The sequence below is a fragment of the Mytilus californianus genome, unplaced genomic scaffold, assembly GCF_021869535.1.
Source record: "Mytilus californianus isolate M0D057914Y unplaced genomic scaffold, xbMytCali1.0.p SCAF_2, whole genome shotgun sequence".
In the NCBI taxonomy this organism is placed as follows: domain Eukaryota; kingdom Metazoa; phylum Mollusca; class Bivalvia; order Mytilida; family Mytilidae; genus Mytilus; species Mytilus californianus.
In genome coordinates, this window is record NW_026262668.1 from 4,172,692 (window position 1) to 4,195,440 (window position 22,749).

Here is a 22,749-nt window from a genome sequence, read left to right on the forward strand (position 1 = left end):
CGTAAAAATATTTCCTAATTCCTACAATTACTTATATAGTATTTTAATATTTCAAGCTCTTAATCGGCCCTAGTCTAAAAACTGGTAAAACAATTTATACAGAAGAAATATAAGGAAATATTGTATGATAGCCACTGATGTTCGTAAAACAAAACTAGCAAAGAGACTATCAAAGATTTGCCGTTGACACCAAATTCTCTAAATACTTACAATTATCAAGGTATCTTTTTTTCTACCCCTACATGCCACGTGCTTGGCTGAGAAGTGGCAAATAAAATTTTCATTTCAATTAGTTTTTATTTAAACTCGGTCAAGTATCGTATCGCCGACCCTCCGTGCTCGGGGGAGTACGCTCCCCAGAGTTGTATGGAAGGAACGTAAGGTTTATACTGTTGTTTTTTTTTTTGCGGTATGCACCAAAGATTTGTTTTCGGTATGCATCAAAGACAATCAATACAAAATCAGCCTCACAAGCTTAAGTTCGTTTTCGTGGTAGATTTGAAGAAGACATTATATTTGCATAGTGCATAATTTTATGGGATAACTTTAGGAAATAATTTGAAATTAAGGAATGTATCCCTCTCATGCATTGCTCCGATTCATGTCTGGATTTGTCAATACTTTTGGTCCTTTTCGAGTGTATCAGCTATTCAACTTTTTTTAGGTTTTGTGTTTAAAATAGTTTAGCCTTTATCATCATTTAAGAGCCATTAATTGACGAAAGGCACATCTGGTGCAGTGAAATAGGTATCGTTTAATATGAGGAAAAATAATAAAATTATAGTTGCAAAAAATGATTGTTACCGAAATAAACCAGATTGACTATCATGCTTTAAATAATTACGAAAAGGTATACTTATCATTTCTTCAGCACTATCAAAAAATGAAATAATAGAATCACTTGACAGTGTATTGCAGAAGTATTAACAATATTATACAACAGATATGCATTTTCGAGATAAATATGGACTTTCTAATATTTTAGGTGTAATACCACCAAATCAAAGTACGTCACATCCTGGTCGAAAAAAATATTCCCTTGAATTTGACAGTTGTAGGAAATTAATCCTACATTGCATTGGAGTAAAAAAAATTCTGAGTCATAAACATATATCTTGGGTGTTTCAAAGCACCATTCTTTTTTTTTATTTGGTGTTTCTATAGAATATTTTGGAAACTTGAGGTTACATGGTTACTAACGCTTGTACACAGGAAAAAAGGGGTGAAAATAAGATTGGTTAACGTCCAGTTTTTTATTTAATAATATTTTATTGCATTAACCAAGCAATAGGATTGGACACCAGTTATTACAACTTATATTAAGTCCTCTGCTTACATATACAATACACATATATGATGACAGCAAACACATACATAATATAGTAACAGTTAAAGAAAAAAAGGAAGGAGTCACAAATTGGCATGGCAACAAAAAAGGCAATGAGGACAGAAAGAAAAAAGAAAGCTGCTGACTTAGAACGTTCAAATCTTTTTGACTGTTTAATAAAATAACGAACTTTATCAAAAATTGTTAGAGTTAGTTTCGTAATTATATGCATCTTTTCAAAACAATAGCGTTTCAGTATCAATGGGTTAACTTCCAGTGATGGTTATTATCTTATATGCAATGAAATGGTATGTGAAATTTTGTCTGTAGTACTGGAAAGGATAAAACTTTACTCATGCCAAATATTTCTTTCTTTGAAACAAAGATAAATTCTGCACAATTTTTTGAAAAGTGCAAATTTAACAAAGACTAATAGGGGAAAACAATGGTGGTATTACACTTTAATTAATCAAAAGTTGAATAACAATTATACAATTAATCAACACTTATTCCTTCCTGAATTGAAAAATTATAATTGTATATATATATATATATATGCAAGGGTTAAAACTTTTACTACATCATGAGTACACATGTATCGATATTTAAGGTAGCACAATACAAAGATTTTTTTACTTCCAATCTCCAACCTTTAAAATGATGTTACTTTCTTATGACTGCATACAAATTAATAAAAGAGGTATATATAGATAGATAAAAGATTAATCTTTTAAATGAATGCAATATTTTTGTTATGCAATCATTATGTAATCAATTATTATGCAATTAATGGCAAAATCTTGGTCAGTTCACTTGAATGAATTTAGCTCTGACATCTCTATAACTACACAAGAAATTTTAACATTATCTTAATCAACACTGCAGGAGCTACAAAAGGGTGTCTCAAATTATCGCTATCGTATTCCATTCTCTCATAAATCTGTAATTAGTGTAAACATCCTTACCACATAAAAGTAGAGATTATTTGATTAGGTGTAAAATTTGATCTATTTATTCTATCCAAAATCTGAGACACCCTTTTGTAGATAATGGCTCTAGGAACAACATATTATAAAATCAACCCTCTCGGGGTATCCATGAAGAAGCTAATTTCAATTGAAAGTGGAAATTTCTTGTAAAATTTTGTAGACACAGTTAAAATTATAATTAATTACATAATTGTTGTATAATACTAACATTGCATTAATTTGAAAGAGTAATCTGTTAGCTATCCATAAATACCACTTTTATAAATTTTCAAGCATTATAAAGAAAGTTACAGCATTTTAAAACTGGGGAGTTGGAGGTATAAAATCTTTGTATTGTGCTACCTTAAAACTTCAACAGTAATACTGTTACACGTACGGTGCCTTAAAATATAAAACTATCTCTGAAAAAAACTGCGAAACATGAAATGATATAACTTTAAATGTCAATGAATTTTGCAACATATGTTTAGTTAAATTAAATGTTCTTATCTTGTATGAACTCAACCGTGGTACATCTCCTTGTATTATTATTGAACCTAAAGGTAAATATTAACTTGCATGTAAATTAGTTCAACAACCGACATATGCATTGCATGCACGTGTTCACGCTTAAATATCTTATTTATTTAAATCCGAGCTATGAACAGGTATTTACTATTATAAATCATTTAACCAGTCAGTGACCATTGTAGACGTGTTACACATAATTTATTAAACTAAACGATGTTCTATTTTAAGATCTGAAAACACTTTTGGTATTGGGTCGTTAAATTACATTTTCATTGTATATCAAATTTATTATTTTATTCTTATGTTGTTCATGTTGTATTTTTAATCCTGATAACTTCTACTTATCACGTATCTCATCACGTATATACATGTATATGTATTATATGGAATACACAACTAAAGATTGAAAGTACACATAAAATGCGTCACAAAGTAGCACACGAACTGTTATAATAATGCGATTCGACAAAGGCCGATCGACCATTAGGACAAACAGAGACATATATACATGTATATATGTCTCTGGGACAAAGGAGAAAATAGCACATACATCTCAAATTATTAATTGGCAGTCAAAGTGCATTTCAATAATTCAAACCAATTCTGGTTTATGACTAACATTTTAAATCATAAAATGCTTATTTTCATCCTTGCTCATTTAGACACATACAAATATAGAATTCAGACATATAGTTCATAAGAAATACATATATAACAGGTACGCCACCTACCATCTATTTTTTTCTTTTTTTCTTTTTTTTTTGTGGTGGGGTTGAGGGGTGGGGGTTCTCTGATGGTTCTCTGGACAAACAATTTTTCGATATATTTAGAATTAAACAATTAATAGAAAAAAAGACAATTAATCGTTACATTGAAATCATTATTTTTCTTATTAAGGTCTATATTTTAGATAAGAATGGGAGATATGCCTGACTTTGGTAAGGAAATGCGTGAAAAAGAATTTGACCTGAAAGATGGCGTAACATTCATTAACCATGGATCCTTTGGTGTTGTTCCATTGCGAGTACAGGAAGCACAAATCAGGTATAGGCCAACTGATCGGTAAATAAAACAAGTTGCTTTCTTTAAAAACAAGAAAAGCAATACGTGAACCTAAGACCGCTGACTGGTCACCAAAAGATTGTTGCTGAATTTTTGTTTGCTTTTGAATTGAAATAATTGACTGTGAATAGAAGGAGATAATGATGAAGTTAAACTACCTTTATTAAAAATATGAAATAGTGTGTACATTCTTGCACAAGTCAGTTGAAAGCAATGTTGGATAGGTGTGAATAGAAAAGTGTGTATACAGCTACTATTTGAATATACATTTTAAAGCTCGACTATTTCATTTATTACTTGGGATTGTACATCATTTTTTTATAATCCTATTGCAAATCCCAGTTTCTACAAACCGGATGTTAAATGCAAATTGCACAAACCAATCGCAATATAAATTTAAGCACTCAGTTTGCTTTATAATCTGGATGCATTTATTTTATCTATCACATCTTTATATTTTGTTTCCTGCATGGATGCCTTCATATTCTCAACTCGTTATTGAAGTTGTCTGTACTCATGGTAGATGTTGTACCGTTAAATTTAAAGTCCATTTTCCATGTGAAGTGAAACCCTGTGGCATGCAACTTATAAGAAGGTTTCGTATATTTTTCTTGAGAGTAACACACCAGCTTCATTTGGACTTCTCATATAGAGACTTATTTTGGTCTCAAAAAACACTCAAATTTTAAGGATTTCCTGATTTCACTTAAATCAATCTAAATATTTTACAGGGAACTTGGTTTTGAAGAATATCTTATTTTCAGAAGTTTTATGAATACCTAAACATACTCTCAAAAGAACCAATTTATATAAAAAGACATGTAGATATAAAAAAATACCAGGATTAACATGTTGTACGCCAGACGCGAGTTAAGTTTACAAAGAATCATCAGTGACGCTCGAATAAAAATAGTTAAAAAGGCCAAATAAAGTACGAAGTTAAGTAATCTATTCCTTGGGCATTTCGAAAATGTCAAAATGTAAAAGGACAGTGACTCAAAAAAAAAAAAAAAAAGAAACAGCTAGAGGTCAGAATACCGTAAGCAATGATGACCGTGCTTGAAAGTCACATGGCAAGCTCTTATTGCCGTGTCCTGAATTAAGATAAGAAAAGCGAAAATTCGCATTCGCGAGTGAAATTAATATTTATGCATGAACGTAGTATTTTTGCGCAAGATATAGAAAATAGAAAGCATACGCACTGATACTCTGGATAAGAATACGCATTTGCGTCATCACATATATTAATCTAATAGTTGAATTCGGATGTCAAACTACCTACCTCAAGTGTTTTGACTCCGGATTCATTGACATTTTATCCGGAATTTTTGTGAACGCAAACCGATAGTGTGCGTGGGAAAAGGGTGATGTATAATGTGAATGAATCAAGACGTGTAGGATAGCTGACCAACACAATGAATACAATTTTAAAAAACCGTACCATAGTTCAAATATTTAGATGCTATAAGGTTAAACTAATAAAGAAAAAGAAAAAGAAAAACAAATAATTAACATTATAATAGTAATTAAATTTTGTTTTGATTATTGTAAAATATTAATTACGTTTTTTGTGAGATGCAATGATTTAAAATCCTTGTGAATTGAAACCACGCCAGTATTTTTTTATTCACGACCGTTTAAAATTTAGATATTCAGCTAACTTTGGGTACGCATCTTTGCTCATTGGTGCTCATACGTGACATATAATTTTCATAAATGTAATGACTGATCAAACCTGTGAGACATCATGCACGTATACATTACAATTTTAATTATATTCTATAATTATTAGGAATAAATTCAGTCTCAGTTTTACCTATACAATGATTATTCTCTTAGTCTGGTGGTATCTATTAATGAAATTAGATATTTTTGTTCAGTAAAGTGTTATTGGTTTGTTTCTGAAAGGGGTTCAGACAATTTAGGGAAAAAAAGGATTTTGAAAATTATTTACCAGACTCAGTGAATATATATTTTTTTTTAACTTTAGCGAATGAAAATTGTAAATTGTATGAGACTATATTAATATATTGATCTAAAATAAAACCGTTTACGACAACAAAGGGAGAAAAAAAATCAACGTTTTTTCGAACAATTTTCATCATTTAAAAAAATGGTAAACTACTTTTGCCTTAATTTACCAATGTGTGAAAACATGAACGAAAGGGAAAGTAATAATATATAAATCAATGGTCCTTTGACAAAATTCGAACCGTTTCATAAACAAATGTCTTCTTTAAAGACATTGAACATGAAGTTTTTGTTTGAAAGCAGAGAATGTTGCCTGAAACCCTATAAATATATTTCAAACAAACATATATTTTTCATGAGTAATTAATTACTAATCATATGTAGTTAAGCCAATAACTTGTTTCAACCACCGAAACAACTATAAAAATTAACAGGTAAATCAATTTAGTTTGGCATCTAGAGAGCAATATACAAAAGAGACAAATTAAAAAAAGCAACCAGACAAGTGCAAAGACAACAAAGAAAAATTACTGCACGAACGCCGAACTCTTGTAGCTAAGTTAAAAAGCACACTTTCAGCATTATGATTCTGAACAATTGTACAGGTCTGTAAACAATAAGCGGCTCTGTTTATCAATAAAACAAATTAAATATGGAAGAGAAAAGAAATAAAAGAGGGACGAATTGCTTACGGAACGGTAACGAATATATATTTGTTATATTGTTGTACATATATTTAAGGGTTCTGTATGAAATTAACAGCTTTCCTGATCTATGGTTCCGAATAAACAGACGAATAAAACAAGACGAATCGCTACGATTGATAGCTGAGTTTGTAAATACTGAAGCAGATGACTTGGTTTTTGTTCAAAATGCTACAACAGGTCTGTATAAAACTTTAGCAACATATATCTTTTCGTCATATAATCTCATTAAAGCTGTGTCTTTGATGAAAATAATTGTGAAGCTTTACAATATAAAAAAAAAAATGTTTATTTTTCGGGATTTTAAGATTACACAACACTATTGTTCTTTTATGATAATGGTCGTTTTATTGGTGTAACAATTTATAATACAACAGAAATTAAAAAAATATTTGTTTATGAATAATTGTTTTACTATTGGTCTCATTCTTTACTCACACGAGTTTAGCATGGACTTGGTTCGTAATGTCAATGTTATCATTTATTCTTTTCCTATCAATGCAGTAACCGTAAAATGCCAATTTCAAAAATAGAATTTCAGAGACAAAAACTTAAACAGCCCAAGTAAAATGTAAAGAGACATATGAAGAAAAAACATGACAAGAAGTTTAGTTGACAACGAAAACTAAATGCTCAGAAATACTTACACATATTAGAATTGAGGGTTAAGTATACCCTGCTTCGAAAGCGAAACTGGCTCCTAAATAAAAATGTGTACTAGTTCAGTGAAAATGGACGTCACATTAAACTCCAAAAACATATAAATTAACTAATTTTAAAAAACATACAAGACTAACAAAGGCCAGAGGCTCCTGACTTGGGACAGGCGCAAAAATGCGGCGGGGTTAAATATGTTTTATAAGATTTCAACCCTCCCTTATACCTCTAGCTAATGTAGAATAAACAAGCACATAGCAATACGCACAGTAAAACTAAGTTCATGGCATCACTTTCTCGTGTTAGGCGTACACATGACTGGAATTTAATAGATACGCTTTACCTACAGATATTGGACAAGTTAACTTAGTACTAATATATTAATGTTGGAAGGTTGTATTTACATAAACTCTATTTCAGGCGTAAATACAGTCCTAAAGTCGTTCAAATTTGACAAAGGAGACGTAATTCTGTGTACTGACAACACTTATGCAGCTATCAAAAATACATGCAGTGCAACAGCAGAACTACCTGGTGTTAAAGGTAACAAACTTATCATAGACATCTGCATCTTCAAGTATACTGATTAAAAAAATGTATAGAGTAACAAACAACAGTAAACATTAGTGTAGACTGACGAAAACGTGAGAACTTGTTACCGGCAAACAGTAAACATTAGTGTAGACTCACGAAAACGTGAGGACTGGTTACCGGCAAACAGTAAACATTAGTGTAGACTCACGAAAACGTGAGGACTGGTTACCGGCAAACAGTAAACATTAGTGTATCGGCAAACAGTAACCGTAAGGCAATATAAATTGATAAAGATGTCCGATATACCTCATCAACAAAACAACCCCACAACACAAAACAGATCTACATGTTAACACAAAGGTTCCAACAAAAGACAAGTATTTATACTATGTCAAGTTCTATATCGCACGAGTCAAGGCAAAGCAATTCGTCATCAACATCAAATTCCTGTATGGATCGAAGACTTTTCAACAAAGTGATCATAAAACATTTAGTAGAAAATGTAATTTCTACTATTTCTAATTTCTAGAATCTTCATTCTTTCAACACATCAATGTTGTAAAACCATCATTTTGAAAATAGACCAAGAAGGTTCTATCTTATTCTTAAAATGTTAATAACTACACATCCCTACGAAACAGTTGTTATGTGTTCATAACACAGAAATAAGAACTAAAACAAACGAATTAAAATATAAATAAACAGACAAGTAAACATCACACATGCACGAACACTGCAGCATTAAATTATAGTAAATAAATCTTTTTTTGCTAATATATGTCATACTTAATGACTTCAATACGATCATACTGTTATCCACAGGCAAACCAACTCATTCAGAATATTAGTTGCCGAAAAGTGTGTATATCATAAATTTTAGTAATCTCATTTTTCCAGATATTTGCGTAGAATACATAGACTTGAAATTTCCTATCGTGAATGAAGATGAAGTTGTAGAAATGTTTCGGGAATATTTCAAGAATAACCCGACGGTTAAATTAGCAGTAATAGGTATGTCTTTCACGTATACTCTTACAAATATACCAACAACAATTTGAAACAAAACGTCGTGAAACTATCCGGATACAAATATTGAATAAAAGAATTGAAGTAATTATTATAATACACAACACATAACAATGAGAAACGATCGCCATTTACGAAGAATCTGAGACTTTACATCATAACAGTCGAAGACTGGTTAGCTGATCGGGGATTGTATGGCCTTCAACAATGCGGAAAACCCATACCGTAAAGTTAGCTATAAAAGTCCCCAACATGAAAAAACTGAAAAAATTCAAACGAGAAAACAACCAGCCAAATTTATAACAATACAATTTACAAAAAAACAACAACAAATATGACATACACGAACCAACGACAATCACTGAATTACAGGCTCCTGACTTGGGACAGTCACATTAAGAATGTGGCGGGATTAAACATGTTTGTGAGCGCTCTGCCCCTATAACTAGGGACAGTGGTGTAACAGCATTACCAAAAAACAAACTGTAAAAATCAGTTGCAAATGGCTTAACTCAATATATCGGTACGAAGCACAAATAACCAACTAATATAAAAACAATTAACACAAAGTACCTTTAGACATATTATAAGAGAACTAGCAGTTATTTAAAGATAGTTCAAAGCCAATTACAACTAATACATATATCATGTTATCCCAGACTAAATCAAAGTACTGAAGTACTGAACATCGGATGACCGCAAGTTCTTGTGGATGGTCACAAGCACTTGTCTCAGAAAGTAAATCACATCTCTACACCTGAAAGTGAGGTTAATGTACAGAGATATATTTTTTTCTGAGACAAGTGCATGCGTGGATGATGAATAAATGACAGGGAATTCAACCTCACCGTAATAACGATATAATATTGTAGTAATATTATATCAATATTTGTATATAACAGTTATATGTATATATAATTTTCATCCATTTGTATATCATTCTATTCTACTATTCTAATAATAGTGCAGTTCAAGTGCATGGTGGACACTCTTCTGTGATAATTCGATTTTTCTGATAGATTGGATTTGAGCAGGCATTCATATTTTCCCGCATACGTTCTTGAGATATTCTTCCGCATGCGTTCAGTACCACAATTATTCTGTACGTGTGCATAGATATTAATGATTGTTTACTTATATATATTTTTCTAACGACAAAACATTTTCATATTATTAATTTATGTTCTAAAACAATATTTTTATGAGTATTCATTGACCAAATGAATTTAAAACAATCGACAAGGAATGTTATTTTGCACTGGATAATGTCCGCGTATTTATAGATCGGTTACCATTCAAAAAACGAAAGCTACGCATGTAGAAATCTCTGTGGCAACAATACATCGGAATGCCCTCACAGTCATCGCAATGTAAAAATCAATCAGTACACACATCTGACGGATAGTTAGTAAATGTTTACAAAACCAAATATGGCATATAGTTTCGTATTCTCTTACTTTTAAGTAAAGTGGTATAGGAAACGTTCAGATAAGATTTTATATTCGAGGAACTTATTAACTTGATGACATGCGCCACAATTTTAGCTTTGTACATGTAAGACAGAAAGAAAATTATTGATTTCTGACACTTATTTAAAATGTTGTTATAGATCACATTACTAGTCCATCCGCCATTAGAATGCCTATTGAAAAGTTAATACCACTTTGTAAAGAGTTTGGAGTATTGTCATTAATAGACGGTGCACATGCGCCTGGACAGATTCCTCTCAATCTGAAAGAGTTGGATGCGGATTTTTATACAGGTATTTTAACAGGAAAAGAGCTTTGAAAACTGAGAAAGAGACTTACTAGTATTAGGATAAAAAATATATGCACATGTAGTTACAAACTATTTTTGAATATATATATACGGATCACGTTGCTGAAAACAACCACAATGTAAGCTCGAGTTATTTTGTAGACCACAAAATGGCTAATACAACTCTTGAAGTATTTGTTTAAGGACTATGAACTTTACACCTTTAAACATTGACACAATCTCTGCAAATGATTGAAAACCGATGACACTTTTATTCCCGTCCGTCGATAACCATAAAAAAAAATATAGATAAAATTGGGAATTGAAACGGGGAATGCGTCAAAGAGACAACAACCCGACAAAAGAGCAGAAAACAGCCCAACGCTCCAATGAGTGTTCAACACAGCAAGAAAATCCCGCATCCGGAGGCGGTCTTCATCTGGCCTAGATACAAAAGAGATTTGTAAAATACTTAGTGCAGAAATCCTGAAACGGTCTGAATGGTGGCCACTTTTATAGAAAAAAAACATGATTAGGAAAATAGGAGCACGAACTTTCAAATGTGCTAAGCAATCATCTAAAGACATAAACCCTTTAAAAAAGGATCAACCTCTTAGGAAAACTTTAAAGCAATGCTGAACTATACGACGGAGGTGAACCTTTAAAACTGAGAACGAGAAAGTTAATTTGAAGTAAAAACTTAGAAAGTCTTAAATGTACCATGAGAACTGGCTTTTAAGAGATGACAGCCTCTTATAAAACATGATACTAGCAGATATAGTGACTCGGCTGTATATAATGAAAATACTATTTTATTTTGGCCTTTTTTTACTATTTCTTACAACCGATATAGTAATTTTTTTCTTTTTTATTTTATTATAATAGAGCATCTTTAGTTGTGATTTCAGATTAATGTGTGGTATACTGTGTAGATGTGATTGCACACATCTATATGTGTGTTTATCTATTATGACAAGTGTTAGTCATTGTGTAAAGGAAACAGATGAGGATACAAAACACATATTTTATATTCAGTTATTTTCGTTGTGTTTAGAACTGGTTATGTTTTACAAAACCCGTGGTCTGTTTGATTTCAGGCAATTTTCATAAATGGCTGTACACACCACGTGGATGTGCAATACTTTACGTTAAGAGGACGCACCAGGATTGGGTTAGACCTCTTGTGACGTCACATGGTCATAAAACAACATTCCAAAATGACTTTTTCGAACAGGGGACACGAGACGACAGCCCATACTGTGTTGTACCGGACGCTTTGACATTCTACAAAGATATTGGCGGTTATGTAAGTAATCAGAACACATCAGGATAATAGCCAAAATAAACAATGTAACTCGTGGTTAAAGTTGATAAGTAGACATTTTTAGTAACAACAGTTAGTTACTGGAGTAAAATCTTATAACAAACTAAATGATAATGGCTTCTGTTTATCCTTAGTTATTGGTTTTGAATGGGATTCAATGATTTTATTGAATCGTCTGATAAGTATGTAATATTTGCCACTGAACGTTAAACTTGCATCCATCCAAACATCCACTCAGTTTTTTGGTTACAACTTTATAGAAAAACAAGCAACTAATCACCTGCAAGATTAACCTATACCCAGGACATAGGAAGAAAGAATAAACAAACGTATATTCTCTGATTTAAAACAACATGTGATGGTTTTGGTTAGATATTTCTCTTAGGTTGAACAGAAAATTGATTCCCGATTCTTTTAAGCCCGTTTAGGACAAAACACTCTCGATATTTTTATTCCTCCTTACGATCACAACTTTTAATTCTTCGTACTTGATGATGTTTTATCCCAGAAATGTGCATCAACTCCAAAACGACAACTCGTTTAACTTTAATTCAAACAAAAAACAAAGATTTCTATTCCCTCTGACAATTACTTAACATTAATAAAAATAAATAAGTATTGTGTTCAATTTAGATGCGCTTGGCATATCTTAAATAAATAAAGGCAACTCTGGTGATCTGTGTTAATGTTATAAGCAATTCTTATGGAGAAGACAATTCTAAGTAACTGTTGTATAACTTGTGTCCGATCCTTTTGTCATGAATTATTTCGACAATAAAAGATGTTTTAACTAAGCAGCTCTTAACAAATAACCTTGCAAATAAAATTGTCTTACAGGATAAAATTTACGGCTATGTAGATGACCTTTTGAACAAAGCCACCAACATGTTAACAACCTCATGGAAGACAGAAAAGCTGCAAATTCCAAGATCAATGGAAGCACCATTTATGCGAATGGTTCGTCTACCAAAACTGAAGGGACTTTCATCAGGCGTGAGTAGTGTGTTTTATATTGTTCATGTTCATTACACTGGTAATACTTCCACTTGAACCCTTTTTATTTTAACGGAATAAGCATAGGTGCATACAAAAGGGGTTCAAAAAGAAGTTTTGCCGTGATACCTATATTTATCTTTGTATGCAGATGATCCGTTATTTTTTTAATATTCCTAACTGAAGTAAGGTGAAGTCTAGGAGTCCAAATTAACGTACTAAATTTTTGTAGGATGAATGTGAAAACCGCATTAAAGACAACATACTGAGGCATAACATAGTTTGTCAAATATCATCAGTACATGGAATCGCCTATTGTCGTTTGAGTGCCAACATTTATAATACAGACGAAGACTATCAAGTACTGTGTGAATTTATTCGTAGCAAAAATTAGGTAAAGCATACTCACCAATAATAAACGATATAAAACTCTGTAGAAAAAAAGCCTTATTTTTGCATATAGAATTGCACAAAAGATAAGGATTGGTAGAATCCAAAGCATCTGATGGAATTCCAAAAATCTAGATTGGGTCAATACTGCCTTCATCCACTATGTTATGTATTCAAATAAAAATTAACAAGAAATCGAGGAGTACCGAAGGGTACAAAATAATCATGAAGAGGGACATACAACAACATTGACAGAAGGAAAAAAGCCAAAGTTTAAAATATGAGGACCAATGATAAAAATGAGCGTTACCGATAGAAACAACGCTTGTAGAAAAAAATAAAAGAACGTACAGCATAGAAACTCAAAGTAAAGCAACATGAACCCCACTAAAACAAGCGATATTCTCTGACAATGCGAATGGATCAGCATTTCTTTGTCCACTAGTTGTATCTTTCATGTTGCAGTGTTGTAAACTATAAGGAGTTCTAATTATATATGCACAGAGACGTTCATAACTGTAAGTGTCAGTCGTATTCTGAATGCCTTTGAATAGAAAAGCAACACATAATATTCAAGCCCCGTTCGAATAACAATTTAAAAGGTGTATTTTTAATGCATTTCTCAAACATTTGGCTACACGTTTCTTTAATAGTTTGTTCTCTTTTCTATTTTTTTCAGTTCAGAAACTGGCAAATTGTCCCATGAAGATCAAAATGAACACTCACAAATGTTCATTCAAATTTGATCACACTGGACAAAATACAAAGGGAAATTGTTCATCTGCATAATGTTTTTCATAAGTTTTTCACTATTGTTGATCATTTTGTCGGAAATATGACATCCAAAAATTTATATTTTTCGTTTAAAATGGGGTATTTATAACCGTGAAAATCTGAGTTTCGAAAAGCTCTATTAATTGATTGAAATTTTCTGTAGACATATCCGTAGAAGTTGTCAAAATCTTAAAACGGTTGATCAACTTTCGAATACAATTCTGTTTACATGAATTTCTAAATGTAGTGGATTAGTTTCATAGTTTTTCTTAGTATAGAATGCATTCGTAATACGATGAAAGAAGGTTCAAAATCGTTTTGTTAATAAGCCCGTGAACCAGAAAACAATGTCAACATCACATATGCATTAAACATATACGAGATAGGCTAAATACTTAGCTGAAGTATAAGTTTGATCGTTTTTATTTCTGACGTCTCTAATATCTCTCTAGCAGTGTTTTGATTAATTGTTGAACTCTCTACGTCATACTCATTTAATCCTGAAACAAATATAAATATATGATTTTGTCATTTTTTAATAAAAATCTTAAAAATATGATTTTTCAATAATATTAAGATTATCGTAGTTAAAAAAATATGTAAATAGTTCTTCTTGATGAGATCAATATTGTCAATACTTTACAACTGAATTCTGTTGAAAACGTACATTCAGTCAAAATATTTTGTTTAAAAAAATCCTTTTTATGCTGACAATATGTTTTTTATAAAATTTATATAGATTATTAAGTTTGAGGAATTTAGAAACAAAAAACTTGTATCATAAAAAAAAAAGATGGACATTTAATCTGACTTAGCTATATAATAGGATGTTCATAATGTTTTATAGACGGACAGCAATCAGTACATAGTGGATACCATATTGAATTACCGTATTGTTGTGGCTACAGTATTCATAGACGATGACTTCTATTGCCGACTAAGTGCGAATGTCTACAACACAGAACTTGATTACCAAGCATTGCGTCATGCAATAGAATGTCAACTATTTGATTAAAGGAAGGTAAACAAACGTCCGAAATGCCAATCAAAATGCCTTTCATTTATATCAATCCAGATTTGCTTTATAAAATTTCTTTTGCTGAGTCACCAAAGTATCAAAGATTCTTCTGTTATTCCATAGGTCTTTTACATCATAGTGAATCTATTAAATTTACAGCGTTCAAAGCATTTTCATAATCGGAATTTTAAACAATAGACAAATGTGTCAGTCTGTACCTTATACCAAGCTCTAAATCGCTATGAACTCCTAACCATAAGCCTCGACTCGTGTACAGAAAGGAATTGAAAGAAGACTTAGGGTATACGACAACAATTCATGGACACAAAAATGGTAAAGACTTCTTAAGAGGTCAATATAGAAGGTCAACAATACACAAATGTCTGAATATTTTTTCCAGCTATATATCTATACAAGTCTAGGAAATTAATAAATTAAACCCAGTCTATAAAAGGGCTGATATAATTTTTTTTCCATTAAGAACGGATAGGTGTCCTTGTTGTTGTTGTTGTTGTTGTTGTTGTTGAAAAAACATCCAGATGAAACAGAAAAACGTTTTGTAACTTAGGGCTGACACAAGAACATATATATGTGGTTTTCCTAGATTTCCGAGATCTTAAGCATCATACTTTTACTGGATGAGAGACACAAAAAAGGTTGCACAAGGAATGTACAGTAAAATTAGTCCAGGAGAGGCATTTAACACGGAAATAAAAGGTACGGTAGAGAACATAAAGATGTACATGTACAAAAATACTTAATCATGTTGTATCAAAGAACATTGTCAAAGTTCCTTAACGAAAACGTCTTGCCGTCCTCAGATGAAGCCTCGAACAATATCGTTTCTGTTTGTAAATCACATTCAATTAAGTTCCTGTTACAGACATTTCACGCTGCGTACAATCCCACGACACCTACTAAAGAGAAACGTCTGAACAACCAAAAGGTGCCTGTTATAGACATTTCACGAGAAAACGCTGCGTACAATCCAACGACACCTACTAAAGAGAAACGTCTAAACAATCATAGGGTGCCTGTTACAGACATTTCATGCTGCGTACAATCCCACGACACCTACTAAAGAGAAACGTCTGAACAACCATAGGGTGCCTGTTACACACATTTCACGCCAATTCCACGACACCTACTAAAGAGAAACGTCTGAACAATCATATGTACGGTAGAGAACAAGTAAGTTCCTGTTACAGATATTTCAAGAGAAAACGCTGCGTACAATCCCACGACACCTACTAAAGAGAAACGTCTGATTGATCATAGATAAGATAAAGAACAAGTAAGTTCCTGTTACAGATATTTCAAGAGAAAACGCTGCGTACAATCCCACGACACCTACTAAAGAGAAACGTCTGAACAATCATAGGTACGGTAGAGAACAAGTAAGTTCCTGTTACAGGCATTTCACGAGAAAACGCTGCGTACAATCCCACGACACCTACTAAAGTGAAACGTCTGAACAATCATAGGTACGGTAGAGAACAAGTAAGTTCCTGTTACAGACATTTCACGAGAAAACGCTGCGTACAATCCCACGACACCTACTAAAGTGAAACGTCTGAACAATCATAGGTACGGTAGAGAACAAGTAAGTTCCTGTTACAGACATTTCACGAGAAAACGCTGCGTACAATCCCACGACACCTACTAAAGAGAAACGTCTGAACAATCATAGGGTGCCTGTTACAGACATTTTACGAGAAAACGCTGCGTACAATCCCACGACACCTACTAAAGAGAAACGTCTGAACAACCAAAAGGTGCCTGTTATAGACATTTCACGAGAAAACGCTGCTTACAATCCAACGACACCTACTAAAGAGAAACGTCTAAACAATCATAGGGTGCCTGTTACAGACATTTCATGCTGCGTACAATCCCACGACACCTACTAAAGAGAAACGTCTGAACAACCATAGGGTGCCTGTTACACACATTTCACGCCAATTCCACGACACCTACTAAAGAGAAACGTCTGAACAATCATATGTACGGTAGAGAACAAGTAAGTTCCTGTTACAGACATTTCACGAGAAAACGCTGCGTACAATCCCACGACACCTACTAAAGAGAAACGTCTGAACAATCATAGGGTGCCTGTTACAGACATTTTACGAGAAAACGCTGCGTACAATCCCACGACACCTACTAAAGAGAAACGTCTGAACAACCAAAAGGTGCCTGTTATAGACATTTCACGAGAAAACGCTGCGTACAATCCAACGACACCTACTAAAGAGAAACGTCTAAACAATCATAGGGTGCCTGTTACAGACATTTCATGCTGCGTACAATCCCACGACACCTACTAAAGAGAAACGTCTGAACAACCATAGGGTGCCTGTTACACACATTTCACGCCAATTCCACGACACCTACTAAAGAGAAACGTCTGAACAATCATATTGTAGCGGGCAGGGGCTTGAAATGCTTGACCCAAAAGTTTTACCCAAAATTATGAGTATTTTGGAAATTGCTAAGTCAGTATGACAAGATATGATCTGGTCAGTATAATATAGGCATTTGTTAAAAGTAACATATATAAGTTTCTATATTTTATTCATTTTGAGAATCAGAGATTTTCATTAATATTCAGGATAAACAATAATTTTAAGTAGTAAGATAATTAAATTATAGACTCTTAAATGATATGACAAGAATCTATTCAGTATACATGTAATAATTTATCTCTACACTCAAGAGATGATTAATAAAATCTTTATGATTGCAGGATAACTTTTTCCGTGCAATTCTAAAAAAAATAACACTTGCTATTACCAATATAATTGTATGTTGGTATGTTAGAAAAATACATAAAAGGCTGAGTCCTGCTATATAACTAAGAAAATAAATTACCCTTACAGAAAATACTAATTTCAAGTGAATTTAGTCAGAATACCTTTTTCTGACATTTTTGTATATAGTAATAACTGATACCTCACCAGTTACATAAAAAAATGTTTATTATTATTAGTTATATTCAGAACCTTTCCTGAATAAAAACTAACAATGAAATACAGTTTATACCTTACATAAACTGTTTTGTTTATTATAATTTCCAGACCTTTAGGAAATTATCCCTTAATTGCCAAATGTTTTCCTATTTAATTGTATTTATTAAAAAAATACGAACGTTAACAGTAACATGAAATACAATGAACAATTTCAATAATCCTAACTTTAAAAGATAAACTAGAAATAAAGCTTTGCCAGCAATAATACGATAATTAACTTAAAAGATATTCTAAAACAATTTTAAGAACTTTCCGAAATTTACCAAAAGAATAAACTACTTTAAGCAATAGATCAAAAATGTAGGAGTCCGGCTCCTAAGAGTCCGCAAAAACTGAAATATTCCTTTTAACTTAGAAAACGCTAAATTTACTATTTTCCTTTACAATTTAACCCCCAAAAAAATGAAGTTTGTGAGAAAAATTAACCATTTTGACAAAAATTACTGATGAGCGAAATAAAATACTAACTGTAACGACCAAAGATTTAAGCAGAACTGACGAACAAGCGTCGAAATTACGTCAATGTTGGATTGTTGGCAAAGTTGGAAAAGTTGGATCGCGCGCTTGCTGTCCAACGAAATATTTGAATTCTCAAATAAATTACAAAAATCATAATAATATACAATTTTAGTAACAGTCATATAATAAACAAATTTTGCATGGTACTAAACAAATTTCTATAGTAGCTAAAAATACACCAATAAAACTTCACCGGAAGTCACAATACGTAAACAACATTGCCAAAAGTTATGTGTGTCACCGGCTAACCAAAATGACAAATATCAAGGATAGTGAGCATTAACATCTGCAAAACATTGAAGACGTTGACTACAAATACAAAATGGAATTACAAAGATTATTTTAAAACAGTTGCCGAAACGTAAAATTAGTGTTTTTATTGAAAAATCGTCCCAAGTGACACATGGGTTCCACTGCGCATGTCAGTACATTTCATTCATAAAATTCAAGCAAGGTGCGTGGATTTACTACGAGATTTACTACGATCTACTACAGTTGCTACAATTGGATCATCACAAAAATACAAGACATTCAGTGGATTATTACTATGAACTGGTAAATTATAACATGAACTTCAAATAGTTTATCAAATATTCAAATGACAGTAATTCAATATTTCTAGAAAATCATAATATTGTAATTGTTCTAACTTTACTTAATTAAATGTTAATTAAAACTTATTTGCTTCAATTATGAATATGTTTCAGACTACAATCATTACAAGTAATATAGTACAAGTTATTTCACACAGTTACTGTTTCCTACATAATAAGACTTTCATAAAAAAATACAGAATATTAAACAATATGCTTTATTAATACCAATTAAAACATACATCAAAAATATCTTCTCCCTGTCTATGTAAACTTACATGTACATCACACATGTCACAATAAAATACATGTACCTTAGTCTTCGTACTCTACAATATGTACGGTAGAGAACAAGTAAGTTCCTGTTACAGATATTTCAAGAGAAAACGCTGCGTACAATCTCACGACACCTACTAAAGAGAAACGTCTGAACGATCATAGATAATATAAAGAACAAGTAAGTTCCTGTTACAGATATTTCACGAGAAAACGCTGCGTACAATCCCACGACACCTACTAAAGAGAAACGTCTGAACGATCATAGATAAGATAAAGAACAAGTAAGTTCCTGTTACAGATATTTCAAGAGAAAACGCTGCGTACAATCCCACGACACCTACTAAAGAGAAACGTCTGAACAATCATAGGTACGGTAGAGAACAAGTAAGTTCCTGTTACAGACATTTCACGAGAAAACGTTGCGTACAATCCCACGACACCTACTAAAGTGAAACGTCTGAACAATCATAGGGTGCCTGTAACAGACCTTTCACGAGAAAACGCTGCGTACAATCCCAAGACATCTACTAAAGAGAAACGTCTGAACAATCATAGGTACGGTAGAGAACAAGTAAGTTCCTGTTACAGACATTTCACGAGAAAACGCTGCGTACAATCCCTATACACCTACTAAAGAGAAACGTCTGAACAATCATAGGGTGCCTGTTATAGACATTTTACGAGAAAACGCTGCGTACAATCCCACGACACCTACTAAAGATAAACGTCTGAACAATCATAGGTACGGTAGAGAACAAGTAAGTTCTTGTTACAGACATTTCACGAGAAAACGCTGCGTACAATCCCATGACACCTACTAAAGAGAAACTTCTGAACAATCATAGGGTGCCTGTTACAGACATTTCACGAGAAAACGCTGCGTACAATTCCACGACACCTACTAAAGAGAAACGTCTGAACAGTCATAGGGTACCTGTTACAGACATTTTACGAGAAAACGCTGTGTACAATTCCACGACACATACTAAAGAGAAACGTCTGAACAATCATAGGTACGGTAGAGAATCAATTCGAACAAGTAAGTGCCTGTTACAGACATTTCACGAGAAAAAGCTGGCCTGCGTAGAATCCCACGACACCTACTAAAGAGAAAATTCTGAACAATCATAGGTCTGTTTATGTTCCTTTCGAATTTTAACTAAATATGAAGAACTTGACCTTCCTTCACTCTTCTGAATACCTAAATTACATACGTGTATTTTATCAACTACGTTATATATTGCTTGGTCTGTCAAATGCTTGAAGACACATCTTACCAAACTATTGACATCAATTTTGTCAGCAAGCAAAAGCTCATGAAAGTAAAACCAGGCTTCAGATTTGGTGTGAAACGACTTACTCTAAAATATAAATCAGATGTTGATACTAAAAAAATAAATAAAAGATCTGTTAAAGTACTTACAATCTAAGTCCCGCTCCATGTACAATAATATCAAAATACTTGACTTCTTTACTCTTAACCCTATTTGTCCTGCAGAACTGCACGCATTCAAAAAACAAATACACAGAAGAAGACTTAGGGTATACGACAACAATTCATGGACACAAAAATGGTAAAGACTTCTTAAGAGGTCAATATAGAAGGTCAACAGTACACAAATGTCTGAATATTTTTTCCAGCTATATATCTATACAAGTCTAGGAAATTAATAAATTAAACCCAGTCTATCTATAAAAGGGCTGATATAAATTTTTTATTCCATTAAGAACGGATAAAACATCCAGATGAAACAGAAAAAAGCGTTTTGTAACTTAGGGCGGACACAAGAACATATATATGTGGTTTTCCTAGATTTCCGAGATCTTAGTCATGATACTTTTACTGGATGAGAAACACAAAAAAGGTTGCACAAGGAATGTACAGTAAAATTAGTCCAGGAGAGGCATTTAACACTAAAATAAAAGGTACGGTAGAGAACATAAAGATGTACATGTACAAAAAATACTTAATCATGTTGTAACAAATGATATTCAGAATTACGTAACGAAAACGTCTTGCCGTCCTCAGATGAAGCCTCGAACAATATCGTTTCTGTTAGTAAATCACATTAAATTAAGTGCCTGTTAAAGACATTTCACGAGAAAACGCTGTGTACAATCCCACGACACCTACTAAAGAGAAAATTCTGAACAATCATAGGTCTGGTTATGGTCCTTTCGAATTTTAACTAAATATGAAGAACTTGACCTTCCTTCACTCTACTGAATACCTAAATTACATACGTGTATTTTATCAACTACGTTATATATTGCTTGGTCTGTCAAATGCTTGAAGACACATCTTACCAAACTATTGACATCAATTTTATCGGCAACCAAAAACTCATGAAAGCAAAACCAGGCTTCAGATTTGGTGTGAAACTATTTACTCTAAGATCTGTGTAAATCAGATGTTGATACTAAAAAAATAAATAAAAGATCTGTTAAAGTACTTACAATCTAAGTCCTGCTCCTTGTACAATAATATCAAAATATTTGACTTCTTTATACTCTTTACCCTAGTAGTCCTGCAGAACTGCATGCATTCCAAAAACAAATACACCGAAGATATAATCAAAATACTGGAAATTTTTATCGACTACAGAGTTTGATGGATCGATATTTCAACAGACAATCGGTATTCAATTGTAACTAATTGTCCACTTCTACAGACCAACTTGTTTTTGTACTCATATGAAGCAGAATTCATACAAAACATTTAACTTAGACAAAACGAAACAAAAACATCTTTCAAAAATCTTTAATTTCATATTCAAATATATAGGTGAAGTTCTTTCACTCAAAAATCCACTTTTCCTTTAGTGCTTGCACTTTAGCATCAATACACAAACTTCACCTGCATATGAGATATACATTTCCCAACTCATTCGGTATTCAAGAGCTTGCAGCTGCTACTCAAACTTTATAAAAAGTGTCTGAGCAGAAAGAAAAAAGTTTTTGCCTATTATCTTGAAAACTAAGAAAAGTGTGGCAAAGTGTAATTTTCAGTAGTATTTTACCCTTTAAACTCAATAACCGTATGAACTATGTAAAATCCGTTGACATTTCCAAAAGGGATCAAAATGAATAACACATTGGAAAAAGTTCCATCTAAATCGGATGAAAAATATAAAATCTATACCACTTCCAGTGGCGGATCCAGAAGTTTTCATAAGAGGGGGCCATTGACTGCCTAAGAGGGACCCGCTCCAGTCACGTATGCTTCAGTGATTCCCTATATAATCAACCAAATTTTTCCCACAAAAAGGGGGATCGGGCCCCCTGCCTCCAT

At 32.6% G+C, this 22,749-nt stretch overlaps 1 protein-coding gene across 3 annotated transcripts; it reads left to right on the forward strand.

The window, feature by feature from the left end:
• The first annotated feature begins 2,803 nt into the window (after positions 1-2,803).
• On the forward strand, positions 2,804-15,475 carry LOC127729107 (uncharacterized). Of its 3 annotated transcripts, XM_052236763.1 has the most exons (10): positions 2,804-2,858; positions 3,737-3,870; positions 6,601-6,743; positions 7,641-7,763; positions 8,652-8,765; positions 10,390-10,542; positions 11,636-11,844; positions 12,700-12,855; positions 13,088-13,249; positions 14,867-14,996. In XM_052236763.1, exons 1-9 carry the CDS (start codon positions 2,811-2,813, stop codon positions 13,247-13,249), a joined length of 1,242 nt encoding a protein of 413 aa, XP_052092723.1. In that variant the 5' UTR covers positions 2,804-2,810; the 3' UTR covers positions 14,867-14,996. The 3 variants fall into 3 exon arrangements, with proteins under 3 accessions (XP_052092723.1, XP_052092721.1, XP_052092722.1); XM_052236761.1 differs by lacking the exon at positions 13,088-13,249 and having other exon boundaries at positions 14,867-15,475; XM_052236762.1 differs by lacking the exon at positions 14,867-14,996 and having other exon boundaries at positions 13,088-13,299.
• The last annotated feature ends 7,274 nt before the right edge of the window (positions 15,476-22,749 follow it).

What these genes read in the sequence shown, in the direction of transcription:
- LOC127729107 (XM_052236761.1), top strand. Translation starts at nt 2,811, where the DNA reads ATGAACTCAACCGTGGTACATCTCCTTGTATTATTATTGAACCTAAAG. An exon ending in GGTTAAATTAGCAGTAATAG is followed by an intron (nt 8,766 to 10,389) that starts GTATGTCTTTCA and finishes ATGTTGTTATAG; the next exon opens with ATCACATTACTAGTCCATCC. An exon ending in TGAAGGGACTTTCATCAGGC is followed by an intron (nt 12,856 to 14,866) that starts GTGAGTAGTGTG and finishes AATGTTTTATAG; the next exon opens with ACGGACAGCAATCAGTACAT.